The 18,710-nt window shown below is 30.3% G+C and overlaps 1 protein-coding gene across 1 annotated transcript in view; it reads left to right on the forward strand.

Annotated features, from left to right (window-relative positions):
* Positions 1–18,446, forward strand: part of LOC140443422 (uncharacterized) — a 183,830-nt gene extending 165,384 nt beyond the window's left edge. The window contains exons 3-4 of the mRNA XM_072534674.1: positions 13,544–13,753; positions 17,921–18,446. Of these exons, the coding sequence (XP_072390775.1) occupies positions 13,544–13,753; positions 17,921–18,399 (689 nt within the window). The 3' untranslated portion in view covers positions 18,400–18,446. The remainder of the gene's footprint in view (positions 1–13,543; positions 13,754–17,920) is intronic.
* Positions 18,447–18,710: the final 264 nt, after the last annotated feature.

Consider the following 18,710-nt stretch of genomic DNA (forward strand, 5'->3'; position numbering starts at 1 on the left):
ATTTAATAATTCCAATCACTTGAAAAGTAAATGATTTAAAAAGAAAGTCAGTTAAGATTTGATTTCACGTATAGTACGCCTGTATATCCGCTTATACGTATTTCATCCTAAAAGGAATCTTCGGAGCGGCTATTTACAAACGTTCTGAACGTGAAAACAATCTTTCCTGTCGTAGTAGAAGCAACACTAAAATGGCTTCGATATGGACGCAATAGCGACATCTGATAATAAATTCGGAAACTAATTGTCGAAACCAAATTCAGATTTCTGCTTTAATCTGTGCCTTCTAAGAATTGCAAGGCAAAACAGACGTTGATAAAGATGTAATTAGGGACATGGGGAATCTAAAATTACATTCCACAACATATCACAACACTTTTCAGTGTTGTAACCTCGGAAACCTTTTTTGGATGGTGCTAGAAAGGTCACCAATGGAGACACTGCGGACGACACCCAAATGGTTGGTGCAGAGCGAGTCGTGGGTTCGAAATTAGCTTTTGGAACCGGGAATGGGTCCAACGGACGAAATAAGTAAAGATAGGACAGGATAAGATATATTAGAAAAGATATAGAAATAAACAAAAAGGTAGAAGGGTAAAATTACCAAAGATAAGATAGAACAACTTAACCACTTAACTTTTTGGGGTTCAAGAGGAAAATTAAGAAACCTTTGCAACGGAAAGAGATAAGGACAGATATTTAGATTCTGAGACCAAATGCAAGGAAATATATCAACAGTTAATTATTAAATAAATTTTGTCAACACACTGCATAAACAAATAATACATATATTAGGTGGACTCCGTCCACCTACTTCCCTACGAAACTTAATCAGCCTGATCTTTCTCCTGGTCGAAGGTATAAGATTAATTTAATGTAATAAGCAAATATTCAGAGGTATTATTTTATCAGGAAACTTATTAGGAGTCGACAAATAAAATGCATGGATAAAACAAAACAATATATTCACCAACACATATAAATAGGCGGCTGAATGTAAACACAAGTAAAAAAAATGCACCATCAATTAATAAATGGTTGTATACATATGGAAATAAACAGTATTATGATCAAGAAATACCTTTACAGAAACAATATAATAAAATCATGCAAAAATTAAATTATCAGCGAGAAGAGCCTGGTAGTATTTAAAAAAAAAATTCAACTAAAGGTCATTAAAGAAATCTCTTTTCACTATTTATGGGCTTATCTCGAGATAACGGGTACAGTAAATTTAAAAATGTATAGCAATTATAACAAATAAAACAAAATTAATTAAATTTAAATTCAAAAGATTACAAGAATTCTATAGTATAAAATGAAACCAACCCGCATTTGGTTGTAAGTTAAATGTCTGTCTCGCACTGTTTTTAGTTTAATTAATTGTTCTTACTAAATATTGAATGTTCGTAATTATTATTTGTGAGAATTTCTTAATAACTAATTGAAAGTTTGTATGAAAGAATTAAATGTTCTTTTAATTAAATTGATAAATCGGTAGTTAACCTTAACTACAGATGAAGAAATGGTTGACGCAGATTCGTCCAGGATTGGGTAATATGATTACAATATTATTCGCCCAGATAATTAAAGGTAATATGATTACGATAACTTACAATAAATCTCGATGACTGCTGCACTATTTCACTGATTCTACTATACTCTACTAGCATCAAGCACTGAAATTATTCAAATTAAAGGTACTTTATAACAATATTTAATCTAATATGGTATTAGATTAAGATATTTCAAAGATTTAAGTGTACACACACACTTAAAGAAAAAATTCACAGAGAACGCTAAGATAAGCAAGCATCTTTACTCGAAGACTGTCCTGCCCAGAGTCCTTTTCTTCATCTCAAAATTTAACAAGCTTCCAAAAAAAGTGGAATATCCTCCACCTAAAAATTGACAACTTGCCTAAAATTAGGTTCTTTCCGAAAGATACTGTAAAGAGCTTTTACAACTATGTTCACCAAAGTTATCAAAAAGAACCCACCTGGAACCGAAATAGGTTAACAAAGCTCTACCATAAAATATTCTACTTCGGCCTCTTTTGATGAGTACGACCTATCCGTACTTTGAGAACTCCGTGATAGTCGGTATGTTCCAATAAAATTTGCTAAGGGTGAGAGAGCCCACCTGCATATATATTTGCGGATACGGCCATGGGTGTATCAGCAACAGGGGTAAAGGGATTAAAAATGATTTACTATTTTAATTATAAAAAAAATGTTACATTGTTAAGAAGCGCTACCAGGTGTACAAATTCGTTCACTGCTTCGATGACGTCGAAGTGGTCGCAGTATTTGTGGTTGCCTGCTTATTTTCATTTTGTTCTATTAAAGGCAAATGAACTGAATATAATATTTATATATAATTTATTACACACTTAATGATATTTTAAATATAGTAATCATTCTGTGTACTATACCTATGGTGGTATGTGGTATGTGTGGTGGTGGTTAGTACAAGTTTAAGTTTAATTTTGTGGGGTCGCCACACTTGTCCCCCGCCGCCATCTTGGAAAAATAGGGGCAAAGGGTTTTCGCGCTGTATCTCGTAGATTAGCAATCCTACCTAAAATTTTATAAAACATAATTTGTAGGAAATTAAATTTTCTACAACTTTGTTTGTATTACTTTATTCATAAAATTGAAAATAAAAATGTTATAAACAACAATAATAAATTTTCTTTTGGGCCTTATAACTTTTTTTCTGGTCATTTTACAATAAAATGACATTAGAGCAATATTATATAGAGCTTTTTTGAGAGTAATTTTTACTATAAATTTGTAAAAAAATTCGTGAATTTCTCTGGATTTTACAGCGCTCAGAAGTAAAGTCGTCCCAGGAGCGCAACTCAACAATATTGGAAATATCATTTTAAAGTCGTCTACTTTAAAATGTATAATGTATGTCTGAATTGTCAATATAAATGAGTCAGATAAAATTAAATTATTAGAAGAATTTTTCACCAAGTAACAAAAAAACAAAATTTGTTTAATTTACTAATGTTTGTATTTTGAGAACGATTTCCGAAGTGGAAATTGAAACGTCAATAAACGTACTTTAACTTTTAATTGTGGCTTATTCCCATTTAAATATGAATTACTTTAAAATGCCACAAGAAAACAGCTTCAGAACAATATTATTAATTATTATTGTAACAAATGATCTAGAAAACCTATTGAAACTTTTAAATCAACTACATGAAAATTTATCAAATAGGAAATCAAAAAATAGGTGTACTAGACATCGAAACAAAATACTTAAATCCGTACAATCAGAAACTAACACCGAATCCGATAATGAAATTGTAAAAGATATAATATTATAATGGCTTTCTCAATTATCCAGTGGAACCTACGAGGGTATTACACTCGCCTTGAGATATTACAACAAATAATTAAAAAACTTCTTCCATACATACTTTGTTTACTGGAAACTCAATTAAAAAATACTAAAGTTCATAATTTAAAACACTTCACATGCACATATAAAAATAGAGAAAATGTAGACCATGCTAGTGGTGACGTAGCAATTTACACCCATTCATCCATCGATGTAGAAATTCTTCAAATCAATACACAACTTGAAGCGGTCTTAATTACTATCAAAGGGCCTTTAAAAATGAACATATATGTAATATATACATTCCACCTACACAAAACCCAAGCAATAATGAAATCTCAGATTTGATTAAACAAATACCTTCACCTCGTTTAATAGTTGGAGATTTTAATGCACATAATTACATATGGGGATAAAAAAAATTACTCCATTAGGTCGTAAAATCGAAATAGTGTTGGAAAATTTTCAGTTAAACCTACTAAACGATGAAAGAAATACTCATTTTGACATTTCTACTGGTAAATCCTCTGCCATAGACCTTTCAATATGTGATCCAGCATTATCTGCTACCTTATATTGGGATGTACTTTGTGATTTATATGATAGTGACCACTTTCCGATTGTAATAACAAATCTTGACAGTATACAATACTCTTGTAATGTTGAAAAATGGAATATCAAAAATGTAAATTGGCAAGAGTACTATAATCTAGTTTTCTAGTAATCTAATCTAGATTACTTTTTAATCATAGGGTTTTTTCTTTTTGTTCTCTATGTGTCAGAGTTAAAACACACCAGTAAAAGATACCAACTAAGTTATACTATCTGTACCTAAATTTTAAAAAATTTTAGAATGTATTTTGTCCATTATTTTATTTTATATGTGTGTTATTAATGTTGAGTGTCAATGCTTTTACAAAAAATCTCAACGACTAGTAAGTTGCACTGAAGAATTGTGATATTTTATAAATATTTACATATTTTTCTTATTACAGTGTCTTGAAAAAGGAATAAAACCATTCCGAAAGCTAGACAAAAAGTCAGAAGAGTGTTTCATTAACATCCCGGCCAATTTTCTGACTAAAACCCTAATAAACTGTGTTGTTTGTTTATATCGACAGTCACTAATATCCAGTAATTCTTATGTATATATACATATATATATATATATATATATATATATATATATATACATATATATATATATATATACATATATATATATATATATATATATATATATATATATATATATACATATATATATATATATATATATATATATATATATATATATATATATATATATATATAATAATTTATAGTATCAGCAATGGGTCTGTAGGAAATAAAACTATTTGTTTTAGGTCTTAATATTTCGTCACGATTTTGTGACTTCTTCAGGAGAAAACGGTAAATTTATTAGAATAATTATTGGATGTAAACAAAGTGAATATTTCAATACTTACAACTATAATAAAATAGTAAACATTTAAATTTTGTTAATATATCCAAATGACATGTGTTTGAGTATAATTTATTTAGTAGTTATGGTAACCGCAATACATTATATTTTATAGAGTGAATTCTTATATTGGAGAATTTTTAGTGAATAAGTTAGAGTAAACAATTATTATCGATATTATAAGGTGGAAAGATGCAATTAATAGTAGAGGAATGAGAAAGAATCAGGAACATGTTAAATTGATCTATAAAATGTAATTGATGGTATGTAATCAGTTATTGTAATACTGATATTTAGGTTAAGGTTAAGATCTATCATGCAATATATTGTTTAGTATGTTGCAGTAGATATTACTTAAATGGTTGGTGTCAGTCTTATAATTGATAGATTCAGGAGTTTTGTTAATGTGTACCGTTTTAAGGAAAAGTCGATTTTTATAAGTTATGCCCTGTCTTCAAGTGGTGGTCCCCTAAGGCGACACGTTGTTTAAGCCACTGTTGACTTTGACCAATACATAACAATTTTGACATTGACTGCAATTTATTCGGTAAATTATGTTACTCATTAACGAATTTGGAGTTTTAACTTCTATTTTTTGAGAATATCCTTAAATTTAGAAGTGGATTGTATTTAATTCATTTAAGTTCGGAAATGTTTTGAAAAGTCGGACAATTTGATCTGTTAAATTTTGTATAAAACTCGTTGTGGATTATTTATTAAAGCTCTATTATAAAAGTGAGTGTTATAAATAAATTTATTCTAATAAATTTATAGTTTTCTCCTGAAAAAGTCACAAAATCGTGACGAAGTATTACCTTAATAATAAAATTGTACATTAAAAAAACATACATTTTGAACTAAATTAAAATATAGTTTTTTTTATTGTATAATGGCTTTGGCATAGCCAATTAGCCATAAAATATAGTTGAACAGTAAAACAATACACAACACACTAAATACTTGAACCAAGTAAGAAGGGAGGATTAAAAAAAAATTTGAACCGATATTATCAAAAATTCCAAGAAGAAAGCTAACACGCAAAAATGGACCAAGAAATGTCAAAGCAGGTAACGCAGCATGCAAAAACTTGCCAATAGATGGAAGAATTATGAAAAGACCGGAGAATTAGAAAAAATAGATAGAAGAGAAATAAGAAGAAGAACTGTGTCTCCCACACCTGTGAGTAGTACAAGAAGAAAATAAACGAAGAAGAAGAGATTCGGGAACGAGGAAGAAGCATATATTTATATTTATTGATTTTTTTTAAATATAACATATTTGGGATCAGTTATTCTAAAATTTTAATATCCATTTCGATAGTAACAGTATTTGTATAGTTAGAACAATATGCAAAAATGTTAAAGCCAATCAGAAACTAAATACTTTCCCAATTATGACTACCATTTACAAATAATTTTCATAACAAAAGAAATTTCTAATCTATTAGATTTCTATTAGATATCTATTTACCTGGATGAACAAATCCCTTTTCAATAAAATCGGTTTTTCCAATAAAACAATAATCGAATGTTTGTGTTTGAATAATTTGGAAACCCCCATGATAATAAATCCCTATATTTATGCAACTGATAGAGACACCACCTACTTGTGTTGTTTTCTCAAGGTACAAACTAGGTATTATGTGTTATTATATCCAAAACTTTCGTCGCGGTTGGTCTATATAAAAGGCACAAAGAAACAAAGTTTGACCAAACATGTACTATATTATTTTAAATATTTCTGTGATAATTATATTAGTGGTAAACCATACTAAAACAGGTTGGTGTATTTTTATTTATTAGTTTTTGCTCAGGTTACTATTGAATATGTAAATATATATTGTAAATACTTTAAAATCTTCAGATGTTAAATAGAGAGTCATATGTTGTTTTGTTTGAATATTTAACTATATTGTTTTAAAGTTTTTATTAATTTAAAATTGCTCATTCTTTATATTTATCTCTACAATATGTTTTTGATCATTTTTAAAAATCTGGAAAGTTTCCGACTTCGAAATCTCTATTCTCAACGTGTTGGTAAAGCTTGCCTTTCTCTCTTCTTATCCATCTTTTATCCTTTTATTCTCCTTGTAGAGTTTTATATGCTTCCGCATTTATAGGTCAATAATATAAGGTGGCTTACTGGGGTCTGCAAATTTTAGTTCTCGTTTTAGAAATCTTTTACATTCTGTTCTATTGTTTGCTGATTTAATCCCATCGTGATCTGATGTTTTTGTTTTCTCTAGTTATAGTTCTTTGTAAAACATTTGTCTGGTCTTCTCTTCTTTTTTCATTGGAGCTGATTACTTATTCTAATATTTTTTTCTTGCTTATTTTGGTTTCTCCTTAAAATTTTCCCACCCGTTTCTATTTTCTCTTCTTGATTTTATTCTTATTCTTCTTGGTTTTATTTTATTCTTTTTCATAGTTCCTTGCTGGTTATTTTATCGATAAGTATATCTTTAGGATTTTTCAGAGATATCCACTCATGAAAATTTGTAGTTTTCTTATTTTAATTTCTTATGTTTTGAAGTTTGTGATCCGTAATATGCTTCTATCATATGCCCTTTGGATTCTTATTTGTATATACTTCTTGCATGCTCATTTATTTTTAATTTGTTTTTTATGATTATTTATTTTTCCCTTCGTTTATTCGGAGATCAATCATATCGGAGTAAAATGTCAACCTATGATATTTAGTATGAATGTTGATTCAGTGTACAGTTAGCAAGCAGATTTATTCAGCAAATTCGAGGTCCTATCTGGGTTTGGTTTTACAGTTTTTGGTGTGTCTTCGCTGTTTCCACTACTTTTCTTCATTCTTCTATCTCTTTGATTGTCCTTTCTATATTTCTAATTTCCATACTCCTTAAGTCTTCTTCCACTTGTTGTCTCCGTCTCAGTTTAGGTCTGCCTCTGGTTCTTTTACTTGGTGGTATCCATTCCGATATAACTCTTAACGGACTGCTCTTTTCTCTTCTTAATATGTGTCCATACTATCTAATTCTTTGTGCTTTTATTGCTCTAACTATGTTCCCTTGACCCATCCATTCTTGTATTTCGTGATTCATTCATTGTCTTGCATCCCCTTCGTTTTCCTTCTTTGGTCCCAGTATTTTTCTAATAATCTTCCTCTCAAAAACTTTCGATTGCTCTTCTTCTCTTGCTGTTAATGTAAATGGTTCTGTCGCATATGCTACTATTGGTCTTATGGTAATTTTGTAGATTTTTATTTTTGTGTTTCGACTTATCTTCTTATCTCTAAACATTTTTTATCTCTATAAAATGCTCTATTTCCCGCTTGATTTTTTCTTTTTATATCTATACTTTCATTTCTTCCATTGACTGGTACTCCCAAATATTTGAATGTTTCAACCTCTTCGAAACTGTGTACATCTATTGTCAGTCGTTATTTGTGTCTTCTTTTTCTCGATTATGTTTGTGTATTTTGTTTTATTTTCATTTATTTCCAGTTCTCTCAGTTAGGCTTCATTTCCTATTTCTTAAAAGGTTTTCTTTAATGCCTTTTTATCTGATGCTACTAAAGTTATATCGTCCCCATATCCTATTATTTGTACTGCATTCTGGTTTATAGTTCCTGCGTTGGACAGCTTTTTTTTATTATCTTGTCTAGTGATAGGATAAATAATACCGTTGAGAGCGCATCTCCTTGTTTTACTCCATTTTTTATGTTTATTATTTCCGTTCTTTCTCTTCCGTTGTCTTTTATTGCTTGGGAATCTCGAATTGTCATTTCTATCATTCTTATAATTTTATTTGGTGTATTACTCTCTTGTAAGTCTTGGATCATTTTTCTTTAGTTTGTCAAATGCCTGTTTAAAGTCTAGGATAAGTATTGTTAGTCTGTCTCTAATGATACCAGTCATTACTTTATATGTTACATTCAGTAAATTAATTGCTCGGTAATTTTTGCATATTCTATGGTCTCCTTGTTTTGGGATTGTCACTATAATTCCCTTCTTCTATTCTTTGGAAATTATTTCATTGCTCCATATATTCTGTATTAGTTCATAAATCTGTATGTCTTCTCCCGTTGTTTTTATGTTTTTAAGTTTACATTATTTTCTCTTTCACTTCTGTATATGTCAATTCTTCTTCCTCCTCTTGTTCTGTGTTAGTTATTATTTCTTTTTCTACTCTATCCGTTTCTTGATGTATTTCTTCGAAAAACTTCTGCCATTTTTCTGCTTCTAAAGCTATATTAGCTCTCCGTTTTCGGTTACCTGGTGTTAAGTATTGGTACAATAGTCATGAGTTGTGTATGTTATTTTCTGTTTCTATCTCGTTCATAATGTCTTCTACTTTTTGATTTTTCTTAGATTTAAATAATTTCTTTGCCTTTTGCCTTTGATTTTTGTATTATTCTCGTTCCTCTTCATTGCTTGTGCTTACCCATTTCAATCTTGTTTGTTTTTTTTCTTTCACTGCTAATTTGCACTCATCATCAAACCAATTATTTCTCCTTTTATTGAGCATTTTGTCAACCACTTTCTCTGCTACATTGTTTATTCCTTGTTTGATTGTTTTTCGCAGTTAAACATTACCCTAATATTTTCTATGGTATTTAAGTATGCATATATGGACTTTAGTCTTTTTACCTTCATTTCAGTCTATCTTAGGTATTTAAAAGTAAAATACTTAGGGTATCTTTATAACTTTATCTTGACTATTAATCTTTAACAAGTAGAGGATGTAACAACGATGTCACTTCTAATCTACAGCTCTTGTAATCTTCTAAAATTTTGGAATAAATCTTAAACCAGATTTCTATTGTAATTCTATTAAACAATCATAATGTCATTTATCATATTGTATTTTTTTTCAGTTTAAGTGATAATGATGTGTTCTTACTATAATACTTATTATATTTCATTTTGTAAAGCTCGTCAACATTTCATAAACTTCTTTAATTGCTGTATACGTTACTGAATTATCATGGCTATTCCAACTTTCGACACAACTATTTTAAACTGCAATTATACCATTCTCCTATTTTCACAGTTCCTTTATTTTATTTTGAATTAAGAATTTCAGGATGCCGTGTCTTTCTTTACACATTATATATCCGAAATATTGCAGTTTTTTCTTTCATTGTCATTTCAACTACTTTTTCTTTCTTTATTCTTCTTAGTACTTCAACATTTTTAACATTATCCATTCACGGATCATTAGATTTTTTTCTATACAAATAATAAAGGAGTTTAGCCTTCTTATTGCTTCTCGATTTAGTATCCAGGATTCAACTCCATGTTATAGAATACTGTTTTCGTACAATTTAGTTAATCGTATTTTTATGGCTAAAATCACATCTAAGTTTCAAAAAAAATTTTTATTTTTATAAAATGGGAACGTGTTATTTGAGTTCTTAACTTTTTTTGGCATTGTAGCCTTTATTTTCTTTTACTAGCGTTTCTAGGTACGTATACTTCTTTACACTATGGATCTGTCGGCCCTCTACCCTTTTGTTATTGTTGTTTTTAATAATTTTCATGAACTTGGTTTTATTGATATTAAAGAAGGGGCCATATTCTCCACTGCACCTTAATATTTTTTTTACTACTCTTTTTAGAGTTTCTAAAATATCGGTTTTTAAAAAATTACAGTGTCATCATATTTAATATTGTTAATTAATAACTTTTGTTACATTTTCCTTAGATACAAGAGGTGGCAATATAATATATCCTTTTATGACTCCCCTCACAATTTCGACTTTCTTGCCCAATATTTACTGCTGCTCGCTAATTGTAGTAAAGGTTTAATTATTTTCATTCTGATTCTTGTTTTCGAGAATTTTTATCAGTTTCACGTTTAATCACGTTTAAACATATCTAATGTTTTTTTGTAGTCTATGTAGCAGAAGTATAAGTTTAGCATTACAAACACTACAAGAAAATAGAGTTTCTCCTTTTACTTTCTCTTCTAACATTTAACGTGTCTATTTTTAGTCGGTTTTCCATTAATTTGTATTTTTTTTATTCGCTCCACTCTATCAGTATCGTTTTTGCTTATATTTGGCTCGTTTGACACGTTGGTTTCTATAGTAGTTTCGCATTTCTATTAGATGCACTTCTCATGTATTCCAAAATTCCTTTATCTTGATTCCACTTTTATTATTTTCCATCAACTTTTCTTCCATCATTAGTTTTCCAATTTAAGCATTTAATAATTATATGCCTCTTTCTTTACTCTTTTTCCAACTATATGATTCCCTTATTTGATTTATTAAGTCCCTTCTTTAGTTCTTAGTTTTTCTCTTTCATTTCTCTAATATAACCCAGTGTCTCTTTGTTCTTTACGCCGATTTGTCTATATCCAGATTATATTAGCTTTACTAATTCGCTTGGCATTTGGTCTGGACCAGAAGATTTATTGATTTTCAATAATCTAATTACATGAATAACCCCTACTTTAATAGTCTCGGGTTCTACGTTAACGTTTATAATATTGATAGGTTATTTAGTCTTTATTTGGGTTTGATTATTCTCATTCTGATTCTCTTTTTCGAGAATTTCCGTAGTTCCACGATTAAACATATCGACTGCTTTTTTAAAACCTATGAAGCAGAAGTAAAGGTCTTAAATATCTAAGCGTCTTTAAGCACAAACATTAAAATCAAATAGAGCTTCTCTTATGCTCAGTTGCGTATCAATAATGTCTTATTACACTAACACGTGTAATTCTAGCTTGAAGAGTATTCTTTTGAGTATGATTCTTAAGAGGGCTTTTAACGTTATAAAATGAGACTAATTAGTTAGTAGCCTTCGCATTGTTTTGACTTCGCCTTCTTTGGTCATTACCATTATCATAATTCTCACCTTTGGCTCGACAATCCTTTGTGGATCCTGGCCTCCACATTCATGGCTCCAATATTCGTCACTATTCTGTTTCTGACGACTTGTTGCAATCTTTGATTACTGATTTGTAATACCCCTAAGTCGGTCACAACTTCATCCACCCACCTAATTCGCGGCCGGCCTCTACTTCATCTTCCTACAGGGGTTTCTGTGGTTACTTTTTTAGTGATCGTGTTGACTTAACTTCTTTGTTAGACCTATAAATAACGATTTTAACATTTCTTGGGTAATGATACCAGTGTAGACTTTATTGAATAATACTACTGAAATATCCAGATTATATAAGCTTTAATAAATCGCTTGGTATTTGGTCTGAACCAGAAGATTTACTGGCTTTTATTAATCTAATTGCATGATTAATCTCTGTTTTAGTAATCTCTGCTTCGATAATCTCATAGATTTCGTTGTCTATGATCCCGAAGTAATTCTTCTGAGTATTTCTTCTATCGGTGTAGTTTTTGTTCTGTCTTAATCTCTTTTTGCCCGGCGTTGTATTCATTTTTCTTCTCCTTTTTGTGTAGACTGTCTGTTTTTCAATGCGCCTCCAGTGAGTTGTCGTTCCATCGTTTTCGTGCTCTTCTTACTGATCGTCTTCCTATTGAGAAACCGTTTCTTGCTGTCTTTGCTGCTCTATTTGTTGTCATTCGGCTTATATGATCGTTTCATTCTACTCTTCAATTTGATAGTCCTTGATGTTCTCCACCTTACGTCTATGTCGTATATCTGTACTTCTAGCTCCGTCTCATAGTGTCTTACGATCAAATTTTCTAAATTAAACTAATTTTTCTCTATAGTAAATTGCAGAGAGGATCGTCCGACAGGAACTATTTCGTATCGTGACGATCCGTCGTGATACAAAAAGTCACTACTAATTGTATTGGCGTTGGATTAATTTTTCAATGTTAGTTGTTAATAAATTCAACTATACTCAAATTTTATTTTTAAAATCTTATAGTTAGTTGGTTTATATTATAATTAAATTTACTATCAAATGATATTTATTTATATTTTATTAATAATTTAATAGTAATAGTAGATTTAGTCTGACTTTGACGGGTCTGTCATAAGCAAATAACGTATTTTTGGCAACAATGTAGACACAATGACCAGGTGACGTTGGGAGCCAACATAAAAATATATTGAATTAATTTCATATACCGTATTTTTTTCGAAATATAAAGAATAAATAAATAATAAAATTACTTTATTTAATTTTAAAAATTATAGCAAAATTTAAATTTATGTTTGCGTTAGTCTACAGTACTGCCTACTGTACCACCTTTTTTATTCCACCTAGTTCCTTGATTTTTTATGCAAATTGGCGTTGTTATATTTATTTTGCTTCATGATCTTCGGGGTCTACCTCTTTTCCTCCTTCCTATTGGGCTCGAATCCGAAATCTTCGCTATCCACCTTGTATGATCTGTTCTTCTCACATGTCCATACCAAATTAAACGTTTTTCTTTGATGTAGCTGAGTATGTCTTGTTCTACTGCCATTCTTCGTTTTATCTCCTCATTTCTGATGCGATCCATTTTTGTCACTCTGCAGCTTCTTCTCATGAACTCCATTTCAGTTGCTGTGATTTTGGACCTGTTTTTTTATACTTTATAAATTTTTGTATTAGATCTTGTTCTTTAATTTTATTCTTTTATTCATTATCTTCAAAATTTAATTTGTGTTTCAGTCTTTTTCCTTGTACCTTGTCGTTATAAGCGCTCTTATATTCTTAATTTTGGTACAAGGTTTTCGATTTCATTAAAGAAAAACTAAAACTAAGTAATACAATATTTGAACATTTCATACCATAATCATTTCAAAAACTAAAAAGATTTTCCTTTCTTTTCTAGTGATGGGGAATGAAAAGTGCAACTGCATTCCTCTGAAGCAATGCTCATCTTTCCTAAAATATTTTAAAGGTTTAGAAAGACCATTAACTGAAGCTTCGAAAGAATATCTAAGAAGTAAGCAATGCGAAGATTTTGATGGACAAGTGAAAGTATGCTGTGATTATGAGAGTACAACTCCAGCTCCAGCTCATCGTTCGAGGTCATCATACAGTAAGTATTAAAAAAATTGAATATAGAAATGTTGATTGCACTTCAATTTTCCAAAAAAATCTTTATTTTGAAAATAAGTTTCCTCTTCTTTACGTGCCACCTCCGCGACGAAGGTTGGCAATCATCACTGCTATTCTAACTTTTATCACTACAGCCCGAAAGAGTTTAGTTAAGCTGCATCGAAACCAGTCCCTGAGGTTTCTCAGGCAGGACATTCTTCTTCTACCTCTGCTGCGCTTTCCTTGAATCTTTCCCTGCATTATTAGTTTTAGGAATTCATATCTGTCACCGCGTGTTATATGATCACGATATTGTAGTTTTCTTATTTTGGTGGAATCCAGTATCTCCCTGCTGTTCTCTATTCTTCTTAGTACTTCTTCATTGGTTATTCTGTCCGTCCAGGAGATTCTCAGCATTCTTCGATATGTCCACATTTCAAATGCTTCCAATTTATTGAGACATTGTTTATTTAAAGTCCATGTCTCCACACCATACAAAAGAAGAGAAAATACATAACACTTTGGTACTCGTTTTCTAAGATGTAGGCTGAGGTCTCTACAACATAATATTTGTTTCATATTATTGAATGCACTTCTAGCCTTTTCTATTCCAACTTTAATTTTTTTGGTGTAATCGTTTGTTTCATTAATTTTTGCAATAAAATAAGTTTACAATACTACAAACTACATAATATTTAAAATTACAGTGATTAAAGAAAAATATCAATAATCAATAATAATCGGTTTATCTTCCTTTTATATAGTCTCGATCGTAGGATTTTGCTGATTCGTCATAGTCGAGACTATTTCTTCTAAAGGTTGAATTTGACTATGTGTCTCTGGAATTTTTAATTTCTCAAGTTTCGTCTTGCGGTCAAGTATAAGTTTTGTTGGTACAATATTTGGGATTGAAATGTTTTTTTATTAAAATGGATTTCTTCGATAGTAATTGGTTCTTCTGTCATTAGGATGCTGGTCGATTTGATCTCTATTTGCTGGATTTCTATTCCTAGCATTATGACTTTGCTAGTGTCTTGGAAAAAGTTCTCTCGAACTAGAGTTTTTGTGCAGTTATATACAATGGGTATAGTATATTAGAACTGTACATGGTTATAACAGACTACGTTGTTGCTTTGTCCAATACAGGTGTCAAACCATTTGTTGTCTACGTAATATTTTGTAGGTGGTAATATCATGACATAATTTTTATTTGGGATTGGGTAGATCTTAAAGGTTGTGTGGGGATTTTCGTGGAGTATAAGGATTTTGATTATTATGAGCACTGTATTTTGTTTTACACAAAATAAAGTTTTAGATGGTTCATTAGTTAGTACGGATGTACATTATTACTAAATATTGAATTTCTGTGATGAATTTTGAGATTTTCTTTTAGATCTTCTAATTCTTTTAGAGTGAGCAATTCTATATTTGAAATATTTATATTTTAAAGATTTATTATTTCATTGTGTAAGATAATATAACTGTCGAAATCGGAAGATAATTTATTAATTGCAGATATAAGGATGGCATTATCAGTATTTATTTTGCTTTAAAGCTTATCGAATGTTGAGTTATCGTAAGGTATTTCATTATTAAGTTTTTTATGATTTCCTTTTGTTTATTTTCTCTATAAACTATGTAGGATTTTCATAGGTCTAAATTGGAATCGTCTGCATTACCTGTAATCTATTTGATGATGGTGCCCAGAAAAGTAAAGAGTCCTCTTTCTTGTTAACGAGTAATTTTGTGTAAGTCATGTTTGTTCCTGTATGCGGTTATACTGGGAGTAAAATAATAGTTTGCACTATGCTAGTATTTAAGTCGAATAGCTAGTAATTTAGTAACTAAATATACACTACTGTCCAAAAATCGTTCGCTCTTGGTCGAGTATAATTCACAAGTGTGTTGTGTTTTACAAGATGAACAGCCTACAATGCACTAAAGTAAATAAACTGATTAAGCTAATCGTAACGGCTATTTTAGAAAATATGGATAAGGGAATTTGTGTGATTAATAAAAAGAAGCTATGGATAGGAAAGTGGATCGATAGAGGAGATAAAATAGAAGCTACCAATTGTCTTCTGAAGGAATTAGCATTGGAAGATCACAAAGATTACTTCGATAATTTTAGAATGTCTGTTGTGTAAATTTTCTGTTAAATGAAAATATACTCACAAATACAGCGGAAAGATGCCCTTTTAAGAAGAGCATTTCCTTACTAAATTACTCGCTACTCGTCTAAAATACTATAAATAGCATAGTGCGAACTATGCATAAAAGAGTGAGAGGAGCGCATTTTTAAGTGATTTTTAAAATAACTTGTGCTAGCGTCAATGGTATCTGATAGTTTGTCTAAGGAAATATGAAGTGCTGTATTCACTAAATAAAGATTTTTTAATATTTAAGTAAATGAAATTAGGTCGTAAATTTCATAGAAAATGGTAAAAAGGGGTTTTCATATTTGTACGATTGGTTGACATATTTGAGAGCTTTCGGAGAAATTACAGTATCAGATTCTCCGGAATTGATCAAAACTTTGAGACATGTCTAAGGTGTAATAAAATAGAGTAGACGTGGAAAGTCCTGTACATTATTTGGATTTATACAGGAGGTGAACGTTCTTCTAGTGGTATAATTGGAAAGTCCTGATGATTTTTATCAAACGAATCTGATTCTTGTTCAAATTCAAAATTGTCAATATCATTTTCAGGGAGTTATAATTAGAACTAATATTAAAATTATGATTTCTGTTAGTGTTAACTGTCATAATATTGGACACCACTCATAGGAGAAGAATAATGTTGTTGATTTCGGTGATTTTTGTGTTTCTTCAGTCTATGATGGAAAATTCTTGGTGAACAATTTCCTTGAGCCGGATTTCTTGACAAATTTGTTTGTTGATTATTCTCATGTGGATTAAAATTCGCTGTGAAGCGAAGTTAAAATTTGTTTCAGTGTTTCAGTGGAGGCCACACGAAATTTAATTGTGCGGGCTGAGAATTTGTAGGTCTATGATTATGTGAAGGTTTATTTTAATTTTCATTGGGGGATTTCTATTCTGTTGGTTTTTCAGGAAATTCATGAATTGTTGCTGACTCTTTTGGCACTTGCTGACACTTCGATTTCCCAAATAATCTTTATTTTAAAAATAAGTTTACCTAATACAACAAACCACATACTATTTAAAATTACAGTGATTAATAAAAAATATCAATAATAAATAATAATAATCGGTTTCTCTTTCTTTTATACTCTCGGTCGTTGTGTTTTACTGATTCGTCATAGTCAAGGCACTTCGGTCACATTTCTATATCAAATTTGGATTTAATTATAGGTATTAATATAAAACTATTATACTATATTCAAAAATATTACAGTTTTCACTACTTACTGTAAACACTGTAATATTTTTTTCTTTCACTAAATATTTTTCATTTATCTCTGTCGTTTCATTTGCCTTCCCCCATAATCCCCTCTTGCATGACTTTGTCTAGTTCTTCTCTTTAAGATCTCATAAATCGTCGTTTTTTTTCTACCTGTTGAGCTTTACTCTACTATTCTATTATCTTATTGTCACCGTCTTTTCTCTTCAATACATGTCAGTATTTCTTTTTCTAGTTTAATCACTTCTCTGGTTCGTTCTTTTCGTTACTGTGAATCCTAGGAATTTGTATTTAGAATTATCTTTTTTTATTACGTTGTTGCTAATCTGTAATTTTTTTATCTCATTTTTCGTTGTAATGTATTTTGTTTTTGAGAAGGTAATCTTAAAGCCTGCTTTAGTGTAATCTTTTTATAGCTTATTCATCATGAAATTCAGGTTTCATACTGGTTTCCCCATTCCTCCTGCCTTTTTTCATGTTTTAGTATATTTTCCAACTACATTTTACTGAAAGGAATAGATAAAGCGAAAAACTCGTGTTCCTTCGTAAAAATATTCCTATAAAATATTTTTGCACATTCACATTAGTGAGACACCCCAGAATAAGGTTCAAGAAGTCTCCCAGTTGGCTGACTGACACCTAGTCTATGCCATCAAAAACAGTCTCCCATTCGAAAAATGGTCTTAATTTTGTTTAAGCAAATTGTAAAAAATCAACTGTTTCGGGCAATTTTTTCGTTAAAAATAAAAATTTGGCTTCATATAATCATTTAATTTTTTTTTCAGAAAAACAATGTCGTAATTCCCAATGCATGATGGTAAAAAGATGTCCATCTTTCATGCAGTTTATTGCCGGTGTAGAAAAGCCGCTGACTCCAGTTGTAGTAGATTTCTTAAGAAGCCAGGAGTGCGGATTTGAAGAAGGTTTCCCTATGGTGTGTTGTAGACAATTGCCTAGAAACTTGAGAGTTCACAGTAATCACCGACGAAAATCGATACCGATTAAAGCTTTAAGCGTAAATATGGATGAAGAGGATGACAAGTTATATATTTATCAAAATCTCGTTCAGAAAACAGATAGAACGACAACGAAAATGATAGAAACTACAACTGAGAGGGTTTTAGAAGACAGGAGAAAAAAATATGAGCGGTTTAATAAAGCTTTTTATTCAAATTATGATTTAGATGAGTTTGATTTAATCTTAAGACAAATAAGATCTGTAGATTCTAATAGCAATGAAGAGTTAGAGATAGAAATTAGGTGACCAATATGTAATATATAGATAGTTATGAATAAATATATTTTTAATTATACCATGTTTTTTATTATTGTTCTGAAGCTATTTTAGTTTAAAGATTATTTCGTCAGCTGTATGCAATAGTAGCTTAACTCAAAAATTGACAAAATTGAGTTAACATCACCAGAGGGCTTGAAATAACCATATTTATACCCTGCAAAACTGGCACAATAATAATGCAAAAATGTCCGCTAGACGTCAATAGTGTCGCTGACATATTGTCGATCGAGATAAATTGTTTTTTTGCAGTACTGGCTTTTTTTAGTTGTGCAGTAGTA

This window comes from Diabrotica undecimpunctata, chromosome 6, assembly GCF_040954645.1.
Source record: "Diabrotica undecimpunctata isolate CICGRU chromosome 6, icDiaUnde3, whole genome shotgun sequence".
Lineage (NCBI taxonomy): Eukaryota > Metazoa > Arthropoda > Insecta > Coleoptera > Chrysomelidae > Diabrotica > Diabrotica undecimpunctata.